The following is an 18,928-nucleotide window of genomic DNA, read 5'->3' on the forward strand; positions in this document are numbered from 1 at the left end:
CTGGTCCTGGACTTTTCTTTGTTGGTAAGCTTTTGATGACCTCTTCTACTTCATTACTTGAAATTGATCTATTTAAATTTTGTATGTCCTCCTCGTTCAATTTAGGCAATTCATATGTCTCTAGAAACCTGTTGATGTCTTCGAAATTTTCTATTTGGTTAGAATATAGATTTTCGAAATAGCTTCTAATTATGTTTTGTATTTCAATCGTGTCTGTTGTGATATTTCCTTGTTCATTCCGAATTTTGGTGATTTGGGTTTTCTCTCGTCTTCTCTTTGTTAGAGTGGCTAAGGGTTTATCAATTTTGTTTATTTTTTCAAAGAACCAACTATTTATTTTGTCAATTTTTTGTATAGTTTCTTTTGTTTCAATTTCGTTGATTTCAGCTCTGAGTTTAACTATTTCCTGTCTTCTACTACTTTTGGTGTTGGTCTGTTCTTCTTTTTCTAGGGCTTTGAGCTGTAGTGTTAGGTCGTTTATTTGTTGAGTTTTACTTCTTTTATTGAATGCGCTCCATGAAATAAATTTTCCTCTAAGTACTGCTTTCATAGTGTCCCAAAGATTTTGATATGATGTTTCTTTGTTCTCATTTACCTCTAGGAATTTTTTAATTTCCTTCCTAATATCTTCTGTTATCCATTCATCATGTAATAGCATATTGTTTAATCTCCAGGTGTTGGAGTAGCTTCTGTTTTTTACTCTTTCATTTATTTCTAACTTCAAACCATTATGATCTGATAGAATACAAGGTAGTGTCTCTATCTTCTTGTATTTGCTTACATTAGCTTTGTGGCATAATATATGGTCTATTTTAGAGAAGGATCCATGTGCTGCTGAGAAGAAAGTGTATTCGCTCTTGGTTGGATGGTATATTCTATAAATGTCCGTTAAGTCTAAATTATTGATTGTGTTATTGAGATCTATGGTTTCTTTGTTCAATTTTTGTTTGGAAGATCTGTCCAGTGGTGAGAGAGGCGTGTTAAAATCACCTAGTATTATTGTGTTATGGTCTATTTGGTTTCTGAAATTGAGAAGGATTTGTTTGACATACATGGATGAGCCACTGTTTGGGGCATAGATGTTTATGATTGTTATGTCTTGCTGATTTATGGTTCCCTTAAGCAGTATGTAATGTCCTTCTTTATCCCTTTTGACTAGTTTTGACTTGAAGTCCACCTTATCTGAAATGAGGATGGATACCCCAGCTTTTTTGCTGAGTCCATGTGTATGATATGTTTTCCCCCATCCTTTCACCTTTAGTCTCTGTGTATCTCTTTCTACGAGGTGAGTCTCTTGCAGGCAACATATTGTTGGATCTTTCTTTTTGATCCAATCTGCCAGTCTATGTCTTTTGATTGATGAGTTCAGGCCATTAATATTCAGGGTTATTATTGAGATATGATTAGTATTCCCGGTCATTTGGTTCATTTTATTTATTTATTTATTTATTTATTTATTTATTTATTTATTTATTTATTTATTTTGAGACAACTTGGTTCTTCCTTTATTTGACAATTCCTTTAGGATGGTTCCTCCCATTGCTGATTTGTTTCTTTGTTTTTCATCTCTTCCTCATGGAATATTTTGCTGAGAATGTTCTGTAATGCTGGCTTTCTTTTTGTAAATTCTTTTAGCTTTTGTTTATCATGGAAGGATTTTATTTCATCATCAAATTTGAAGGTAAGTTTTGCTGGGTATAAGATTCTTGGTTGGCATCCATTTTCTTTCAGGGCTTGAAAAATGTTGTTCCAGGCCCTTCTAGCTTTTAGGGTCTGGATTGAAAAATCTGCTGATAACCGTATTGGTTTCCCCCTGAATGTAATTTGATTCCTCTCTCTTGCGGCCTTTAAAATTCTGTCTTTATTTTGTATGTTGGGCATTTTCATTATAATGTGCCTTGGTGTGGGTCTGTTGTAATTTTGTATATTTGGAGTCCTATAAGCCTCTTTTACTTGATCTTCCATTTCATTCTTCAGATTTGGGAAATTTTCTGATAGTATTTCATTGAATAGATTGTTCATTCCTTTGGTCTGTTTCTCTAAGCCTTCCTCAATTCCAATAATTCTCAAATTTGGCCTCTTCATGATATCCCATAGTTCTTGGAGATTCTGTTCATGATTTCTTACCATCTTCTCTGTTTGTTCAACTTTGTTTTCAAGGTTAAATATTTTATCTTCAATGTCTGATGTTCTGTCTTCCAGGTGTTCTATTCTATTGGTTATGCTTTCTATGGAGTTCTTAATTTAGTTTATTGTTTCCTTCATTTCAAGGATTTCTGTTTGGTTTTTTTTTCAATATCTCTAACTCTTTATTGAAGTGATCTTTTGCTTCCTGTATTTGCTCTTTTAACTGTCGATTGGTGCAATCATTCAGTGCCTGCATTTGCTCTTGCATCTCGTCATTTGCTTCCCTGAGCATTTTAATTATGTACATTCTGAACTCCCTTTCTGTCATTTCTTCTGCCATGCTGTCGTTGGGTTTCATTGATGTAACATCTAGATTTGTTTGCAGCATTTTCTTTCCTTGTTTTCTCATATTGTTCAGGTATCAGTTGACTGGTGTGATATTGCAGATTTCCTCTATTGTCTTATAATATCCCTGAAGATTTCTATTATATCCCCTCTTAGTCTTCAGTAGCCTGAAATCTTGGAGGAAGTTGATAATGCAGTGCTCCACAAGGGAGCTGACTCCCTAGGGGTGGTGGCCTTCTGGTGGGGTATATTCCCTGCTAGTGGGCAGAGGTACCTTCACTTGCTGATGAATGGTTTGATTTCTATTTTATTCTGTTGTAATTGAAAAGGACATTTGGCATGATTTCAAACTCTTAAATTTGTTGACTTATCTTGTGACCTAACATACGATCTCTCTTGCTGACTGTTCCATGTGTGATTGAGAGGAACACACACCTTCTGCTGTTATGGAGTAGAATGTTCTGTATATGTTTGTTAGTACTGTTTGGTCTATAGTGGTGTTCAAGTCCTCTATTTACTTACTGAAAGTGGTGGGGTTATGGAAGTCTTCAACTACTATTATGTTGTGTTCTATTTCCCCCTTCTACTATTATTGTGTTGCTGTCAATGTTTGCTTTTTACATTTAGGTTCATATATCAGCTTTATGTCTATATACACATATATTTGTAAATTTTGTCATTATGTAATGTCCTTCTTTGTCTCTTGTGACATTTTTGACTTGATGTCTATTATCTTAAGTATGGTTACTGTGTTCTCTATTACCATTTGTTTTGAATACCCTTTAACTTTCATACTACGTTTCATCTAAAATGAACCTTGTAGATTGTTTATAGTTGGATATTGTTTTCTTCATTTGTTCAGCTACTCTGTGTCATTTCATTGGGAGTTTAATCCATTTACTTTAAAAACAATCAGTAGCATGGAAGGATTTAAAATTTCCATTTTGTTAACTGTTCTTTGGTAGCTTGTTGGCTCTCTTTTTTCTCTTGTTGTCATCTTTTGTTTTTCATTTTATGTGTTGTGTTTTGATTCCATATTCATTTTCTTTTGTGTATCTCATGATTATTTTCTTTATGATCACCATGAGGCTTACATGAAACATCTTGTAGCCATAACACTATTTTAAGCTGATTGACAACATATATATACACACATACATACACACGCACAGTTGAATCACATACATAAACTCTATTCTTTTACTTTTTACTTTCTGATGCCACAAATTACTTAGATTGTTTGTCCATTTCCATAGTTTAGGATTTCTAATATTTTTTATACTTTCATCTTAACTCATGTTCCAGAATCGAAAGTGATTTATACACCATGTTACCACATTATAGGATTTTGTATTTTTTAATACATATTTACCTTTGCCAGAAAATTTTATGCTATCCTGTGCTTTTGTATTCATCTGGTGTCCTTTCATTTCAACGTGAATTACTTTTTTTTTTTTAAACATTTCTTGTAAGGCAGATCTTGTGGTGGTGAAATCTTTCTGCTTGATTCATCTGGGAATATCTTTATTTCTCTTTCTATTTCTGAAGGATGGTTTTGCTAGATACAGTATTCTTGGTTGGCAGTATGTTTTTTTCTTTTTTTTTTTTTAATTTCATTGCTTTGATTATTTCATCTCATTCCTTTCTGGATTGCAAGATTTCTGATGAGAAATCTACTGGGATAATGTTATGGGGACTCCCATAACTATCCCATGATTCTAAATCAATTTGTTTATCAAAGACTTGAACTCTGATTGTGAAAAGAGAAAGCATTGAGATTTCTGAAGCCAGATCTCAAGATAATTAATTATGGGGGTCCTTACCAGATTATTTTAAATTTAGTTAAATTCTTTCTTTTCCTTTTCCTCCTACCTCTTAATAGTATAAGGTTCAAGAGCTGGTAATGACATCTCAAGTAAATAAATATATTTACATGTTATTTAATTATGAACACTTCAACCCACATTTAACATTATGCAAAAAAGATATTTTTCACAGATATACAACTGTATCTTTTTTTTTTTTTTTTTTTTTTTTTTTTAGTAAAATGTCAATTGTTTTACTCTTTCCATGTAACTGGACATTTAATTTGGGCTATCATCCCTCAAAACTGTTTTAAGTCTAAGATTATTTCACACATTGTTTCTTTATTTCTGAGGTGGCCAGAGAAAAAGACACATAACTTCTGTAGGGCCAATGCTCTTAAAAAAAAAAAACAAAAAACAAAAAAACCCCCATACTTTTAGGCATAAATACAGTGCTTTATTTCTTTCTTGACAATATAATTAAAACATTTGTTTAAAAGCCACATGACGAAATACACTATTTTATAAGATGCCACTAAATGCGCTGATTGCCTTTCCCAGAACTAAGAATCTGTCAGAGTGTCTTGGTAGAAATCTTCCCACAAAGGTATAATTCATTTGAGACCAGTGCAAGGCAATCTAAGATAACCTTTTGTTTTTAATTAAAATGGGAAATAAGAAGGCAATTCAAAAATTTGTCTCCCTTCATTTGCCCAAGGTGAGAGAGTGATAGAATTTCTCTTCTGTTAAAAACATCATAAATTCTGGCTGTGTGCTGAGAGGCTGCAGTCATTGCATGCGTAGCTCCTCGTGCCTCCATGGTACAGCAGGATCAGGATCATTAATGAATTAATGTTTCACCGTCACTTTTTTGGTGGTGGGGTAAGAAGATATTTTTCCTTCCTGAAATTGAATTAAAGGAGATGTCTTCTAACCTTAGAAGGAACAAGCTTTCTAAGATTAGAACAGATAGAGGAAATTAACAAATACTGGACAACTAACCTTTGAAATGCAGCACATGGAATATAATTTTTTATTTTGGCACTCCATTTTGTACTACCAAACTAAGTACCTCACTCTTAGTAGACATTCATCAAATGATTTTGAATTGAATTTTTCAAAGTAACCTTATTAAGGTATAATATTATTCAATTCACTCATTTAAAGTATACAATTCAGTGGTTTTTAGTATATTTACAGAGTTGTACAAATCTCACTGCAGTCAATTTGAGCACACTTTTATCACCTTTGAAAGAAACTCCATAGTCATTTTTAGTTACTCCCTATTTCTTCCTCCCTGATCCCTTTCCCTGCCCCCCCAAAAGTCCTGGGCAACCACTAACCTAATTTCTCTCTTTCTAGATTTGCCTATTCTGGGCATATCTTTCATATAATTGAGATCTCATAACATGTGTCTTATAATTGACTTTTCTCATTAGCCTAATGTTTTTAAGGTTCATCTGTATTGTAGCATGTATCAGTACTTCTTTTCTTTTTATGGCTGAACAATATTCCTTGGTTTAGTTATATTACATTTTATTTTTCAATTTATCAGTTGCTGACCATTTATATGGTTTCTACTTTTGGAACAGTATGAATAATGCTACTGTTTACATTAATCTACAGGTTTTATCTAGACATGTTTTAGTTTTAGCTCTTATATTTAGGTCTGAAATCCATTTTGAGTTAATTTTTACTCATGATGTGAGAAAGGGGTCCAGTTTTATTCTTTCACCTGTAGATATCTGGTTGGTGGAATTCAGCACTATTTTACAAAGATACATTTATTTTTCCCCATGACATTTTTTCCCTGTCAAAACTGTCAAAAACAAATTGATTATAAATGTAGGCATTCATTTCTGGACCCTATATTCTATTCCACTGAGCTATATTTTTCTTCTCATGTTTGTATCATATAGTTTTGATTATTGTAGCCTTATAGTAAATTTGGAATTTCTCAAACTTCCCAATTCCAGATTTGAATTTGAGTCCTCAAATTTTGTTCTTCCTCCTCAAGATTGTTTTGTTTATTCAGAGTATCTTGCTTTTACATATGAATTTTAATACTAGTGTCTCAATTTTTGCGAGGAAACCAGCTTCCATTTTGTTAGGGATTGCATATGTAAATGAATTTAGGAAATATTTCCATCTTAATAATTTTACATTGTGTGATCCATGAATAAATTGTTTTTCTCATTTTGTTATGTGTAAAGATTGAAATAGGAACCTAGAGAAATTTTAATCCATTTATCCCCAGTCCCTTTTAATATACCAATTTTAATTATTTTGCATTGGAAGAACCCATCGAATATTTAATTATTCTGGGAGTTATTTTGTTGGTTTTTAAAAAAATTTATTATTTGTCAATGGTTTGTTTATTTATTTATTTATTTATTTATTTATTTATTTATTTATTTATTTATTTATTTACAGTGCTGAGGATCAAACCCAGGGCCTCACACATGCCATGCAAGCACTTTACCATTGAGCCACACAAACCCAGCCTCAATTTTGTTATTTTTATTATAGCTTAAAATTTGACTTTTTGTTAAAACTGCAAATTTCTTTGGGGTAAAATATATATTAACTTTCGTGTTGTTCTGAGTTAATGTCATGGTTGTCTAAGAAAAATACTGTTTGGAATCTAATTATAAAAAGTGGAATGCTATTGGTTCTATGAAAAAGTGAAATTGCCATTAATAAATAGTAACTGACATTTCTGTTTTCTAATTTTTTCATTGTCATATTCCTTTCAAGAAAGGAGGTAAACATTGATTTATAATAAGTTATGATTAACATATTATTTACATTTATCTTAGGTACCAAATCTGATTCCAGTTTTAATGTTCAAATTGGGAAGACCACTGGAACCTATATTATATAATGACATATTGTATACTTTACCGATGCTTGGTGTTCACAAGGTTAGTATGTTAATCAGTTTAGTGGGAGAAATAAAAAGAAAGTTTTCCCTGAGGTCCTGTGCCCCAGGATTTCTAGCTAGCCCTTCCCAAAGTTATTTCCCATCCTCTGAGAAGATGGGTGATATTTCAGTAAGCTTCCATTTTAGTCTTCACTTAATAGTAAGGAATATAAAATGCTTTTGACAATCTTCAGGCTGTCTACATTTACATTTATGAATCCAGACTTCCTTTAATATTTTCCTAGGTGTGTGTAGGACAGATTCTGCGAGTAATCCAACTGCTTGGAACTACCCCACAACTAAGAGCTGTCACTTTGCGCCTGTTGACATCTTTGTGGGAAAAACAAGTAAGCTCAGAAATGCACTTGTATGAGTATTAACATGTTCCTTTCACTGAAGAAAAATGTCATTATGTGTGACAGTGCTTTGATTTAGTGGTATTAGTGAGTGGCATCGATTGCATTGAGAAATTTTGATTTATTGTGATGTATTTGATCTATAATACAGTCAGTTCTGATTGGCTCTCAGAGTAACTGAGAATATAAAATAATCTTATTTCCTTATTTCTGAAATTTATATTTCCATTTGTGTAAGAAAGTAATGGAAATATGGTTGTAAGTAATTAGAGCCTTTGTAATTAGGATGACACATAGCCACTTTCTTCTTGTTTTATGAAATGAAATGGTACATGGGTCTGTAAGAAAATCCTCAGCAATCATAACAGTATTCTTCTATGCTGATTAGAAGAAATGCATTATAATTTCAATGCAAATGTAAGATTTGGAGGTGAACATGCTGCATAAAAGGAGATAATGATTATTCAACTTACATTGGAAATTACCTTTTTCGTGAAATTGCCTTATTAGGACCGTGTGTATCCTGAGCTTCAGCGTTTCATGGCCATGTCTGATGTGCCTTCTCTCTCTGTGGGCAAGGAGCTGCAGTGGGAAAAGCTGATTGCAAAAGCGGCATCAATCAGAGATATATGCAAGCAAAGGTAAGAAGTGCTTAATTCTTAGGGATATGTATTGTGAGATATATATATGTATATGTATATATATAAATACATATGTATGTTTCTTTACCTTAAATTTTTTCTATTTTATGAAAGAATAAAGAATTTTTCAATGCATGTTTTCTGATTATAATTTTTTTCTTTTTTGATGGGTTCTGGGGATTGAACTCAGGAGTGCTTGACCACTGACCTGCATCCCCAGCTCTATTTTGTATTTTATTTAGAAACAGGGTCTCACTGAATTGCTTAGCACCTCACTTTTACTGAGGCTGACTTTGAACTCATGATCCTCCTGCCTCAGCCTCCCAAGCTGCTGCGATTACAGGCATGTGCCACCACACCTGGCTGATTGCAAAATTTAGTACTACTGTACATTAACTTTGAGAAGCAAGTATGTCTTTCCTTTGCAGGTCTAGTCTTGTATCTACACTTATGAGATATTTATATCTCTTTCTGGATAACAATTTAATATTATAGTAAAACATATGATGCAATGTTTTCTATTTTTCCGTATGTAAATTCCTGAAAGCTAAGCAGTGGACTATAGTCCTAAGACATTCTTTTTTATATTCTTCCTAGTGTTTTTATAGGGAAGAACTTATGTGTGACTCATTGTATGGAATTATTAGGACTTATAACAAAGAAGGAAATGATGTTGAATTTCTATCTAAACTTTAAGCATAGATAAAAATAGGGAACTGACTGTTCTAGATTAGAGATTACTAAATAGGCTAGAGGAGGTAAGACTGAAATAACACAAGCAAAGCTCTAGCTTTCCATTTTTTTTTTTCTTGCATAGGATGAGGTAAAAATATTTGCAGAGGAAATAGATTGAGTGCTTTTGAATTCATTCATAGTTCTGCAGTTTTGTGTATTGATCGTACCTCTGCCTTGTAGCATTCTGGGGGCTTCTCACTTATTGGCAGTGACTACAGTGTGGATGGTGCTTCCTTAAGTCGGGTGATCAGTTGGCCCAGATTTTGATCATCTGGATGATTCCTGTTTCAAGTAAAATCCTGGTCAGAATTATTGGAATCTAAGCCCTAGCAATTCTGCCTCTTTTCTAGGCTTCTGCATTTCTGCAACACAAAAACATTTGCCTCAGTCCAAATTATAAAAAGTATGTAGCCCAAGACCTGGGAGTCTGCATTTTATTGAGATGTTGGCATGGAAAAAATTTCTGAGATGAGAGGTTAATAGCAGACATTCTGATTTTACATACTTATGGCTGAAGTTTAGGAGAGGCTGGCTATCAGGACAGTTCAGAGATTATGGATAACTGATTCAGTGTTCCTTTCAGATATTACCTTAAGATAGGTCCGATTTTTCCAGCTTTAGAAAATCATTTCCATTTGTGGGGCAATGAAAAAATGGAATCCCATGAGACCATTTCCTCTTATTGACATTTTATTAATTAGAAAAATATATCATTGAGCGCAATCAGGAATTCAGAGAAAGAACTGTGTAACTCTGAAGTTAAAGATGCTCTGGGGACAGCATGGTAGACGAGGAACAGATAGGAGGAAAGAGAGAAGGATGAGTGAAGTATTCTGGCAGTGCCTGGTGGAAGACAGGCACTCAGCTGTATTCTCTATCAGTATTTTTATCATCTTCAGTATTGTGATGAGTATTATGATGTTGGTATTTCTACTACCATAAATCATCTTATGAGCAAATCTCTGCTTTCATAGTGCCTGGTCTCAGAGCAGCCACCAGGCTAAAATAGCTCTGTTTTTACTAATAATCTCAATAAGATAAGTCAGTATTTTTTTTATCATTATTATAGACTTGACTTTTTCTCAATTCAGACAAGATAGGATTTCTGATTTAGGAGAATAAAACTTGTTATGAAATATTTTTTGAATAATATTTCTGTGTAAAAAACGAGCATCAACATAGTAGAAATGAACATGATTATACATATTTACAGAGAAACACATGATGTTAGTATTTGAGGGTCAACATATAGTAGGTACTTGGAGAAAGAAAAGTAATAATGCTTTTTGCTCAAAAGATGTGGGAATGGCGCTGGGTGTGGTGGCACATGTCTGTAATCCCAGCCACTTGGGAGGTGGAGGCAGGAGGACCGCAAGTTCATGGCTAGCCTGGGCACCTTGGCAAGAACCTGTCTCGAAATGAAAGAAAACAGGACTGGGATGTAGCTCAGTGTGTAAGGCTCTGGGTTTAATCCCTAGTACTATAAAAACGAAAACAAAAACTGGTAATAGTGATAGCTTTTTGTCTCAAATTTTGATTTAGAATCGTCATTTCTTGCAGGCCCTATCAACATGGTGCAGACATGTTGGCAGCCATTTCTCAGGTGTTGAATGAGTGCACCAAGCCTGATCAAGCTACTCCAGCAGCCTTGGTGTTACAAGGTCTTCATGCACTCTGCCAAGCTGAAGTAGGTGCTTTCAAGTTGTTTTGGTTAACTGGAGAAAATCATTTTAAAAGCTATAGTAGCTACCAGGATATAAGATTAGATTCAGGTAATAAAAGTCTGAATATTAATTCTCAGAGATTTTTGTTTGGAAGAGTCAAGAAGTATCTTTAAAATTATTTCTAGAAAAGTCTCTTAAAATATCTAGTCATGTGGACATTCTCACCAAAGAAAACCTGACTTTTGTTTTTTTTTCCTTGTTCTTATTTATACTTATTAAAACAGAAAGGATACTTATGTTTGTAGAACTCTTGAATGTATTACTTAATTTTGTGACTAGAACACCTTAGATTCAGGTGAGATGAGGAAATTGGTGCAGTCCAGTGACATTTATGTAACCTGCGAATATTAATATTGACTTGATGATTGGCAAAGGAATCTTCCTTTCCCAGTGATTAGAAGTTGGGGAGGGTAAGCATCAGAACTGAACTCATAAGCCATTTTCTGAACTTTAGACTGCTTCCAGAATTACAACATAGCAAAGAATCTTTACTATCTTGAAAAAAATATGATCATTGCATCAAAGACCATTCATTGACCTAGCCAAAGTTTTTGACATGGTGAATGTACATATTGTTGCTTTTAGTGAATGAGAATAAGTGGAATTCTCTTTAGGTTATGGCTAATTATGGGTGATAATGAAAGAATCATATAAGGATGTAAGCAACAACTATATTGAGTGTTTATATGCTCATGCCCCTGTGCTAAATGCTTTTCTGGTATGATCTCCAACAATTCTGCAACATAGGAATTATCAACTTTTATAACTGAGGAAAATAGACCTCAGAGAGAAGTTAGATCTTTGTTCAGATTCTTGGTAAAAGAATAAAGTTGTGTTCTTTTGTGTGGACACTTGATCAGACAGTGAACATCATTGCTATTTGGAAACTGGTGTGTGGGAAGGACAGTGCTTTCAAATCATGTGCTCAGTAGTTAGAAAAGTTGTTAGAACTTTATGGTAGAAGACAGTTACAGGAAGGGTTACTGCTTATAACCAAGGACTTTTATCTTTTATTCCTTCAATCACTTTAGGGATTTGGGAATGTCATTTTAATAATCATATTACTAGACTAGATTTATTTATACTAATAAATCTAAGCCTCATGTTTAAACCAGTTTCAAGCAGAAACTGAGAGAATTCTATACTTCCCTTTCCAAAAATTGACCATCTTTACTATTTTGAAGTATTTTGTTATTTTTTCCAAATAGGCATCAATTCATTTCTGAAATTAACTTTTTTCCCTAATAAATAGTGATTCAGTCTTACTATTTCTACAATTCCATTGTTTTCTGCTGTTCCTGTAAGGTTTATGGTCTGCCAATGCTTACTAACTCATAAAAGATGCCCTGAGTCTGGCACTGGCTTTTCTCTTTCCATTTTTGTAAGGCATCATCATTTTCTGTGGTTAGTACTCAAGATATGAAAAATGTTGCCTGGTGTGGTTGAAAGCATCTTTGTTTTAGACACTTGTGGAACTTTATCTGATATATACCAGTTGTTACCTGTGTGTCCTTTAGCTAATTAACCTCTCAGAGACTTTGTTTCTTCAAATGAAGATAAAATCAGATTATAGAGAAAAGACTTAGCATAATATCTACTAATATCTACCCATATAGATGTTCTCTAAATGTTGAACTTTCTCCGGATATGAATTAGTACTTATTAGTGCCCTCAAGGAGGGACTAAATAACTCTTTAATTTTTCCCCTGAAACTAATGTGTGATGTGATAGTAATTTAACTTTTTCTTCCAAATGACATCTCATTCTTTCATTAAAAAGGTATTGCTACTCTATCGTGTACTTAACCGAGAGCAGTTGGAATTGCTGAATATTTTGTCCCAACTCTAGTCTCCCAATCTAAACTATTACCCCCATTATTATACAGTGCTACTTCATTCTCACATTCTTTTGTACTCTAGAAGAATTGAGCCATCTTATTGAGATATTTTATAAAACCTGTCTCTTATTTTGATGCCTCAGTAGTCCTTTTTGACTAAAGGTTTTCCCATTATGCTCCCCACTAATATTATGAAATCGAAGTCTCACATATTTTTATCAAAATTCTCTTAAGAAACTTCACTAATATATTGCATATTAAATAAGAATTCTGTTTGTTGTCTATCCATAAAGCTATTAGTTTCCTTAGTCCTTTTTATAGCAAGATGGGCATTAATAAATAATAAAGCAATACCAGCAGTTAACTTCATTTTACTTTAAAGAATTGTTTTCTTACCCTTTGTTTTTCATCTGTTTCTTGTCTAGAGTATAAACTATACTTATTTAAAGTATTTATAAATACTTTATTTATTTATACTTATTTATAATTATTTATGCTTATTCGATATGCATACTTTATACATCCCTTGCTTTCTTTATAGAAATGACAAATGTCCTGAGTTGTAGTATTTGTTGAAACTGCGTTCCTGTTAGTTTTGGTAATAAAAGTGTTCTTTTTAAATGTTTGATAATGAATAGCTTTATGTTTATCTAAATAAGTAGAAATAATCTATTTCCCTTTGCACCTTGATGGTAGTACTGTATATCTTGGTTTTGTTTAAGGTTTCCAGGCTTTGTGTGTGTGCTTCCGTTATTTGTGAAGCTGCTGTTGTGATAGTCTGTGCTGTGTGTAGAAGTTTTAAAACCCACAGAATTCAGCAGCCCTGGCTGGACCGCACTCACTACTTTTGGACTAATCTTTTGCTTTCTGGGCAGTGTGCTGTCCTGGGGCATCAGCATGCATTTTAGAAGCTGTTTGCTCTGCCTGCCACCAGTTTCAAGAATGAAAATATTCAGCATAGTTAAAAATCCATTTCTCAGCAGCATTTGGTAGTGATTTGTCTATCCATTACTTTTCAGATCCTTGACTTTCAAATATCATTAAGAGCAGAGAAAGATATCCTGAAACAACAAAATGAAGCTAATCTACAAGAATAAGAATAATCAGAATAAGCCCAACTTTGAGAAAATATCTCAGTTAGAAAGCTGTGTAGAATCAAATTTTGCAAGGACTTTCTGAACTTTACTTTTGTGTAAGAGTAACACTTTTCCTAAGGTTGACAACACCTGTATTGAAGTCATAATGTGAAGTTTATTTAGCATCACTAGAGTCTTAGAGTTACTGCTGCTTGCTCATTTGCATGGCGGCCAATGAGAGGTGTTGGAAAGGATGGAGTCTACCCAAATACCAGCTCTGTCAGGGTGAAGATTTAGTTTCTAGTAGGGTTTCTCTAGTGCTTCTTTGCCGAACAAAAAATAGAAGCCTCTAGGAGTCTTGGCTGGCCATCAAGACAAGAGTATAATTTGACAGTTTGGATTTAGAAAAGAAGTTTATGTTTTCTTTTACATTATTGACATGTTGATTTGGACTTTGTACATTTCTTTTTTAGGATTGAACCACTTTTTAAAAACCATAGCTAATATTTTGTGGATATCTAGAATGAACTTGGATATCATATGATATAGGGATTGTAAGATTTCATTTTATAATGAGGAAATGGAGGCTCTGGTGATTTAGCTAACTTTCTGAAGGTCACCCAAGACTCTGAGCCTCATGTTCTTTTGCTACTCCCAGGTTTCCTTCCTTTGAAAAATGTGGGCATTAAAAAAAAGTAATTTTATTTATCTTGAATCCAAGGGTTTATCATTTTCAAAGGAAGATAATATTCTTTTTTTTCTTAAATATTCTTTTAGTTGTCAGTGAAGCTTTTATTTTATTCATTTATATGTGGTACTGAGTATCAAACCCAGGACCTCACACATGCCAGGCAAGTGCTCTACCACAACCAAGCCCAGAAAATAATATTCTTGCATTCTTTTCCTTATGTTTCATCTGGCCTTTAATTTTCTTGCTTTCTGACTTTATACAGAATAATGATTTTAAGAAACAATATTCTCACTCTTTTAGAAATAAGTTTTATTGAGTATAATTCATCCACTTAATGTGTATCATTCAATGTTTTGAATGTATTTAAGAGTCATGCAGCTATCTCCACAACAATTCTTAGAACATCCTATCACCTGTCCTGCCCAAATAAAACCCCATACCCTTTGGTTCTTATCCTTTCCCCCATATTCCACATTCCCCCCAGCCTTAGGCAACTGTTTATCTATCTTCTCTTTCAACAAGTTCGTCTATTCTGGATGTTTTATATAAGTTGAAACAGAATATATGGTATGTTGTCTTTTGTGACCAGTTTCCTTCATGCACATTGTGTATTCACATTATGTATGTTGTAGCATGTGTCAGTACTTCATTTCTTTTTTATATTTGAATAATAATCTATATGGCTTTACCACATTTCATTTATTTATTTGTCAATTGATGGACATTTGGATTTGTTCTTATTTTTCTGGCATTATGAATAATACTGTTCTGAACATTTGTTTGCAGGTTTTTATGTGGACATATGTTTTCATTTTTGGAGATCTAGCATTGTGAGTAGAATTGCAGGGTCATGCAGTAACTCTTGTTTTAACCATTGAAGGAACTACCAGACATTTCCAAAGTTATTGCCATTTTACATTGGCACTAGCAATGTTGTATGAAGGTTCTAATTTCTCTAATTAATCCTCACTAATACTTATGATCTCTTATCTTTTTTTAAAATTTATTGGTAAGCAGCCCGGCTCCCTCCGGGGGGAAGCGCCTTTCTAGGCTAGCTTCTCGGAGCAGACCGCCCAGTGAGAGCCTTTCTACACAGAGCCAGCCACAAGTCCCCAAGCCAGCGGAGACCTCTGACCCGCAAGCAGCATCTGGGACCAGGGCAGGGCAGCCAGAGACCTCTCCAGGCGGCCCTGCCCCCTCCAGCCGCAGGCTTTTTCCACGGGTGATCCAAGATGGCGGACTCGAGGGTGACTGCATCTCCAGTTGCTCCAGAACCCAGGATTCAAGAAGGGGAGGCATTGAGAGACTCGGACTAAAATAGAACCATGGGGACCAGATTTTCCAGCTTCTCTGAGCAGGCCCCCCAGTGAGAGCCTTTCTGCACAGAATCAGCTCCAAGTCCCTGAGCCAGCGCTCAGCGAGCTCCGGCCCGCCCGCAGGTTGCTTCAGAGACCAGGAGAGGGCATCCAGGGACTTCCCCAAGCAGCCCGGTTCCCTCCGGCGGGAAGTGCCTTTCTAGGCTAGCTTCTCGGAGCAGACTGCCCAGTGAGAGCCTTTCTACACAGAGCCAGCCACAAGTCCCCAAATCACCAGAGACTACCGACCCGCAAGTAGCCTCTGGGACCAGGACAGGGCAGCCAGAGACCTCTCCAGGCGGCCCTGCCCCCTCCGGCCGCAGTCTTTTTCCATGGGGCGATCCAAGATGGCGGACTAGAGGGTGACTGCATCTCTAGTCGCTCCAGAACCCAGGATTCAAGAAGGAGAGGCATTGAGAGACTCGGACTAAAATAGAGCCACGGGGTAAGTCTCCCCCACCTGGTGAAGCTCGGCCTGGGTGGCAGGCCAAGATTCCGGCGGCTTATCAGAGTAGAGCAGGGAAGCTAGAGTCTTCCCAAGGTAGCCCTGGGCACTCCAGCGGTGGGCTCCTCCTACACGGCCAGCTTCTTGGAGCAGGCCCCCCAGTGAGAGCCTTTCCACACAGAGCCAGCTCCAAGCCCTGGAACCAGTAGCGGGCTAGGGGCAGCTTTCTTCGGAAGCACTGCATTATCAAGTTACTCCAAGACTTCAGGCTACTGAAGGCTGGGAGGTGATACACTGGAAATCTACAGGGACACTATAAGCCAATAGAGGAAATCTGCATATCACAGAGTCCCACTGACGTCTGACCAATATGAGAAAACAAGGGAAGAAAATGTCCCAAACAAACCTAGATACTATATCAATAAAACCCAATGACAGCACAGCAGAAGAAATGTCAGAAAGGGAGTTCAGAATGTACATAATTAAAACAATCAGGGAATCAAACAAGGAGATGAAACAGCAAATGCAGGCATTGAAGGAGGAGATGAAAGAGCAAATGCAGGCATTAAATGATCGCGCCAATCAACAGTTAAAAGAGCAAATACGGGAAGCAAGAGATCATTTCAATAAAGAGTGAGAGATACAGAAGAAAAAAAACAAACAGAAATCCTTGAAATGAAGGAAACAATAAACCAAGTTAAAAACTTCATAGAAAGCATATCCAATAGGATAGAACACCTGGAAGACAGAACCTCGGACATTGAAGACAAAATATTTAATCTTGAAAACAAAGTTGACCAAACAGAAAAGATGGTAAGAAATCATGAACAGAATCTACAAGAATTATGGGATATCATGAAGAGGCCAAATTTAAGAATTATTGGGATTGAGGAAGGCTTAGAGAAACAAACCAAAGGAATAAACAATCTATTCAATGAAATAATATCAAAAAATTTCCCAAATCTGAAGAATGAAATGGAAAACCAAGTACAAGAGGCTTAGAGGAATCCAAATACACAAAATTACAACAGACCCCCACCAAGGCACATTATTATGAAAATACCTAACATACAAAATAAAGACAGAATTTTAAAGGCCACGAGAGCACAGAATCAAATTACATTCAGGGGAAACCAATAAGAATATCAGCAGATTTTTCAATCCAGACCCTAAAAGCTAGAAGGGCCTGGAACAACATTTATCAAGCCCTGAAAGAAAATGGATACCAACCAAGAATCTTATACCCAGCAAAACTCACTTTCAGATTTGACGATGAAATAAGATTCTTCCATGAAAAACAAAAGCTAAAGGAATTTACAAAAAGAAAGCCAGCATTACAGAACATTCTCAGCAAAATATTCCATGAGGAAGGGATGAAAAACAACAATGCAAATCAGCAACGGGAGGAACTAGCCTAAAGGAATAGCCAAATAAAGGAGAAAGGAAATCATGTCAAAAAACAAAAATGAGTCAAATGACTGGGAATACAAATCATATCACAATAATAACCCTGAATGTTAATGGCCTGAACTCATCAATCAAAAGACATAGACTGGCAGATTGGATTAAAAAGAAAAATCCAACAATATGTTGCCTGCAAGAGACTCATCTCATAGAAAGAGATACCCATAGACTAAAGGTGAAAGGATGGGAAAAAACATACCATGCACACGGACACAGCAAAAAAGCTGGAGTATCCATCCTCATTTCAGATAATGTGGACTTCAAGCCAAAACTAGTCAGAAGGGATAAAGAAGGACATTACATACTGCTTAAGGGAAGCATAAATCAGCAAGACATAACAATCATAAATATCTATGCCCCAAACACTGGCTCATCCATGTACGTCAAACAAATCCTTCTCAATTCCAGAAATCAAATAGACCACAACACATTAATACTAGGCGATTTTAACACACCTCTCTCACCACTGGATAGATCGTCCAAACAAAAATTGAAAAAAGAAACCATAGATCTCAACAACACAATCAACAATTTAGACTTAACCGACATATATAGAATATACCATCCAACAAAGAACGAATACACTTTCTTCTCAGCAGCACATGGATCCTTCTCTAAAATAGACCATGTCTTATGCCACAAAGCTACTACTGTTAGCAAATACAAGAAGATAGAGATACTACCTTGTTCTATCAGATCATAATGGATTGAAATTAGAAATAAATGACAGAATAAAAAACAGAAACTTCTCCAATACTTGGAGATTAAATAATACACTATTATACGATGAATGGATAACAGAAGACATCAGGAGGGAAATTAAAAAATTCTTAGAAGTAAACGAGAACAAAGACACATCATATCAAAACCTCTGGGCCACTATGAAAGCAATACTTAGAGGAAGATTTATTTAATGGGGCGCATTCAACAAAAGAAGTAGAAATCAACAAATAAACGACTTAACACTACAGCTCAAAGCCCTAGAAAAAGAAGAGCAGTCCAACACCAAAAGTAGTAGAAGACAGGAAATAGTTAAAATCAGAGCCGAAATCAACAAAATTGAAACAAAAGAAACAATACAAAAAATTAACAAAATAGTTGGTTCTTTGAAAAAATAAACAAAATCGATAAACCCTTAGCCACACTAACAATGAGGGAGAAAACTCAAATTACTAAAATTCGGAATGAACAAGGAAATATCACAACAGACACGAGTGAAATAAAAACATAATTAGAAGCTATTTTGAAAATCTATACTCCAACAAAACAGAAAACCTCGAAGACATCAACAAGTTTCTAGAGACATATGAATTACCTAAACTGAACGAGGAGGACATACACAACTTCAATAAATCAATTTCAAGCAATGAAATAGAAGAGGTCATCAAAAGCCTACCAACAAAG

At 35.1% G+C, this 18,928-nt stretch overlaps 1 protein-coding gene across 1 annotated transcript in view; it reads left to right on the forward strand.

The window, feature by feature from the left end:
• Positions 1 to 18,928, forward strand: part of FOCAD (focadhesin) — a 377,113-nt gene that overhangs the window by 171,898 nt on the left and 186,287 nt on the right. Inside the window, exons 12-15 of the mRNA XM_079112425.1 lie at positions 7,097 to 7,201; positions 7,446 to 7,547; positions 8,067 to 8,197; positions 10,493 to 10,619. Of these exons, the coding sequence (XP_078968551.1) occupies positions 7,097 to 7,201; positions 7,446 to 7,547; positions 8,067 to 8,197; positions 10,493 to 10,619 (465 nt within the window). The remainder of the gene's footprint in view (positions 1 to 7,096; positions 7,202 to 7,445; positions 7,548 to 8,066; positions 8,198 to 10,492; positions 10,620 to 18,928) is intronic.

The sequence above is a fragment of the Sciurus vulgaris genome, assembly GCF_902686455.1.
Source record: "Sciurus vulgaris genome assembly, chromosome: 15".
In the NCBI taxonomy this organism is placed as follows: Eukaryota; Metazoa; Chordata; class Mammalia; order Rodentia; family Sciuridae; genus Sciurus; species Sciurus vulgaris.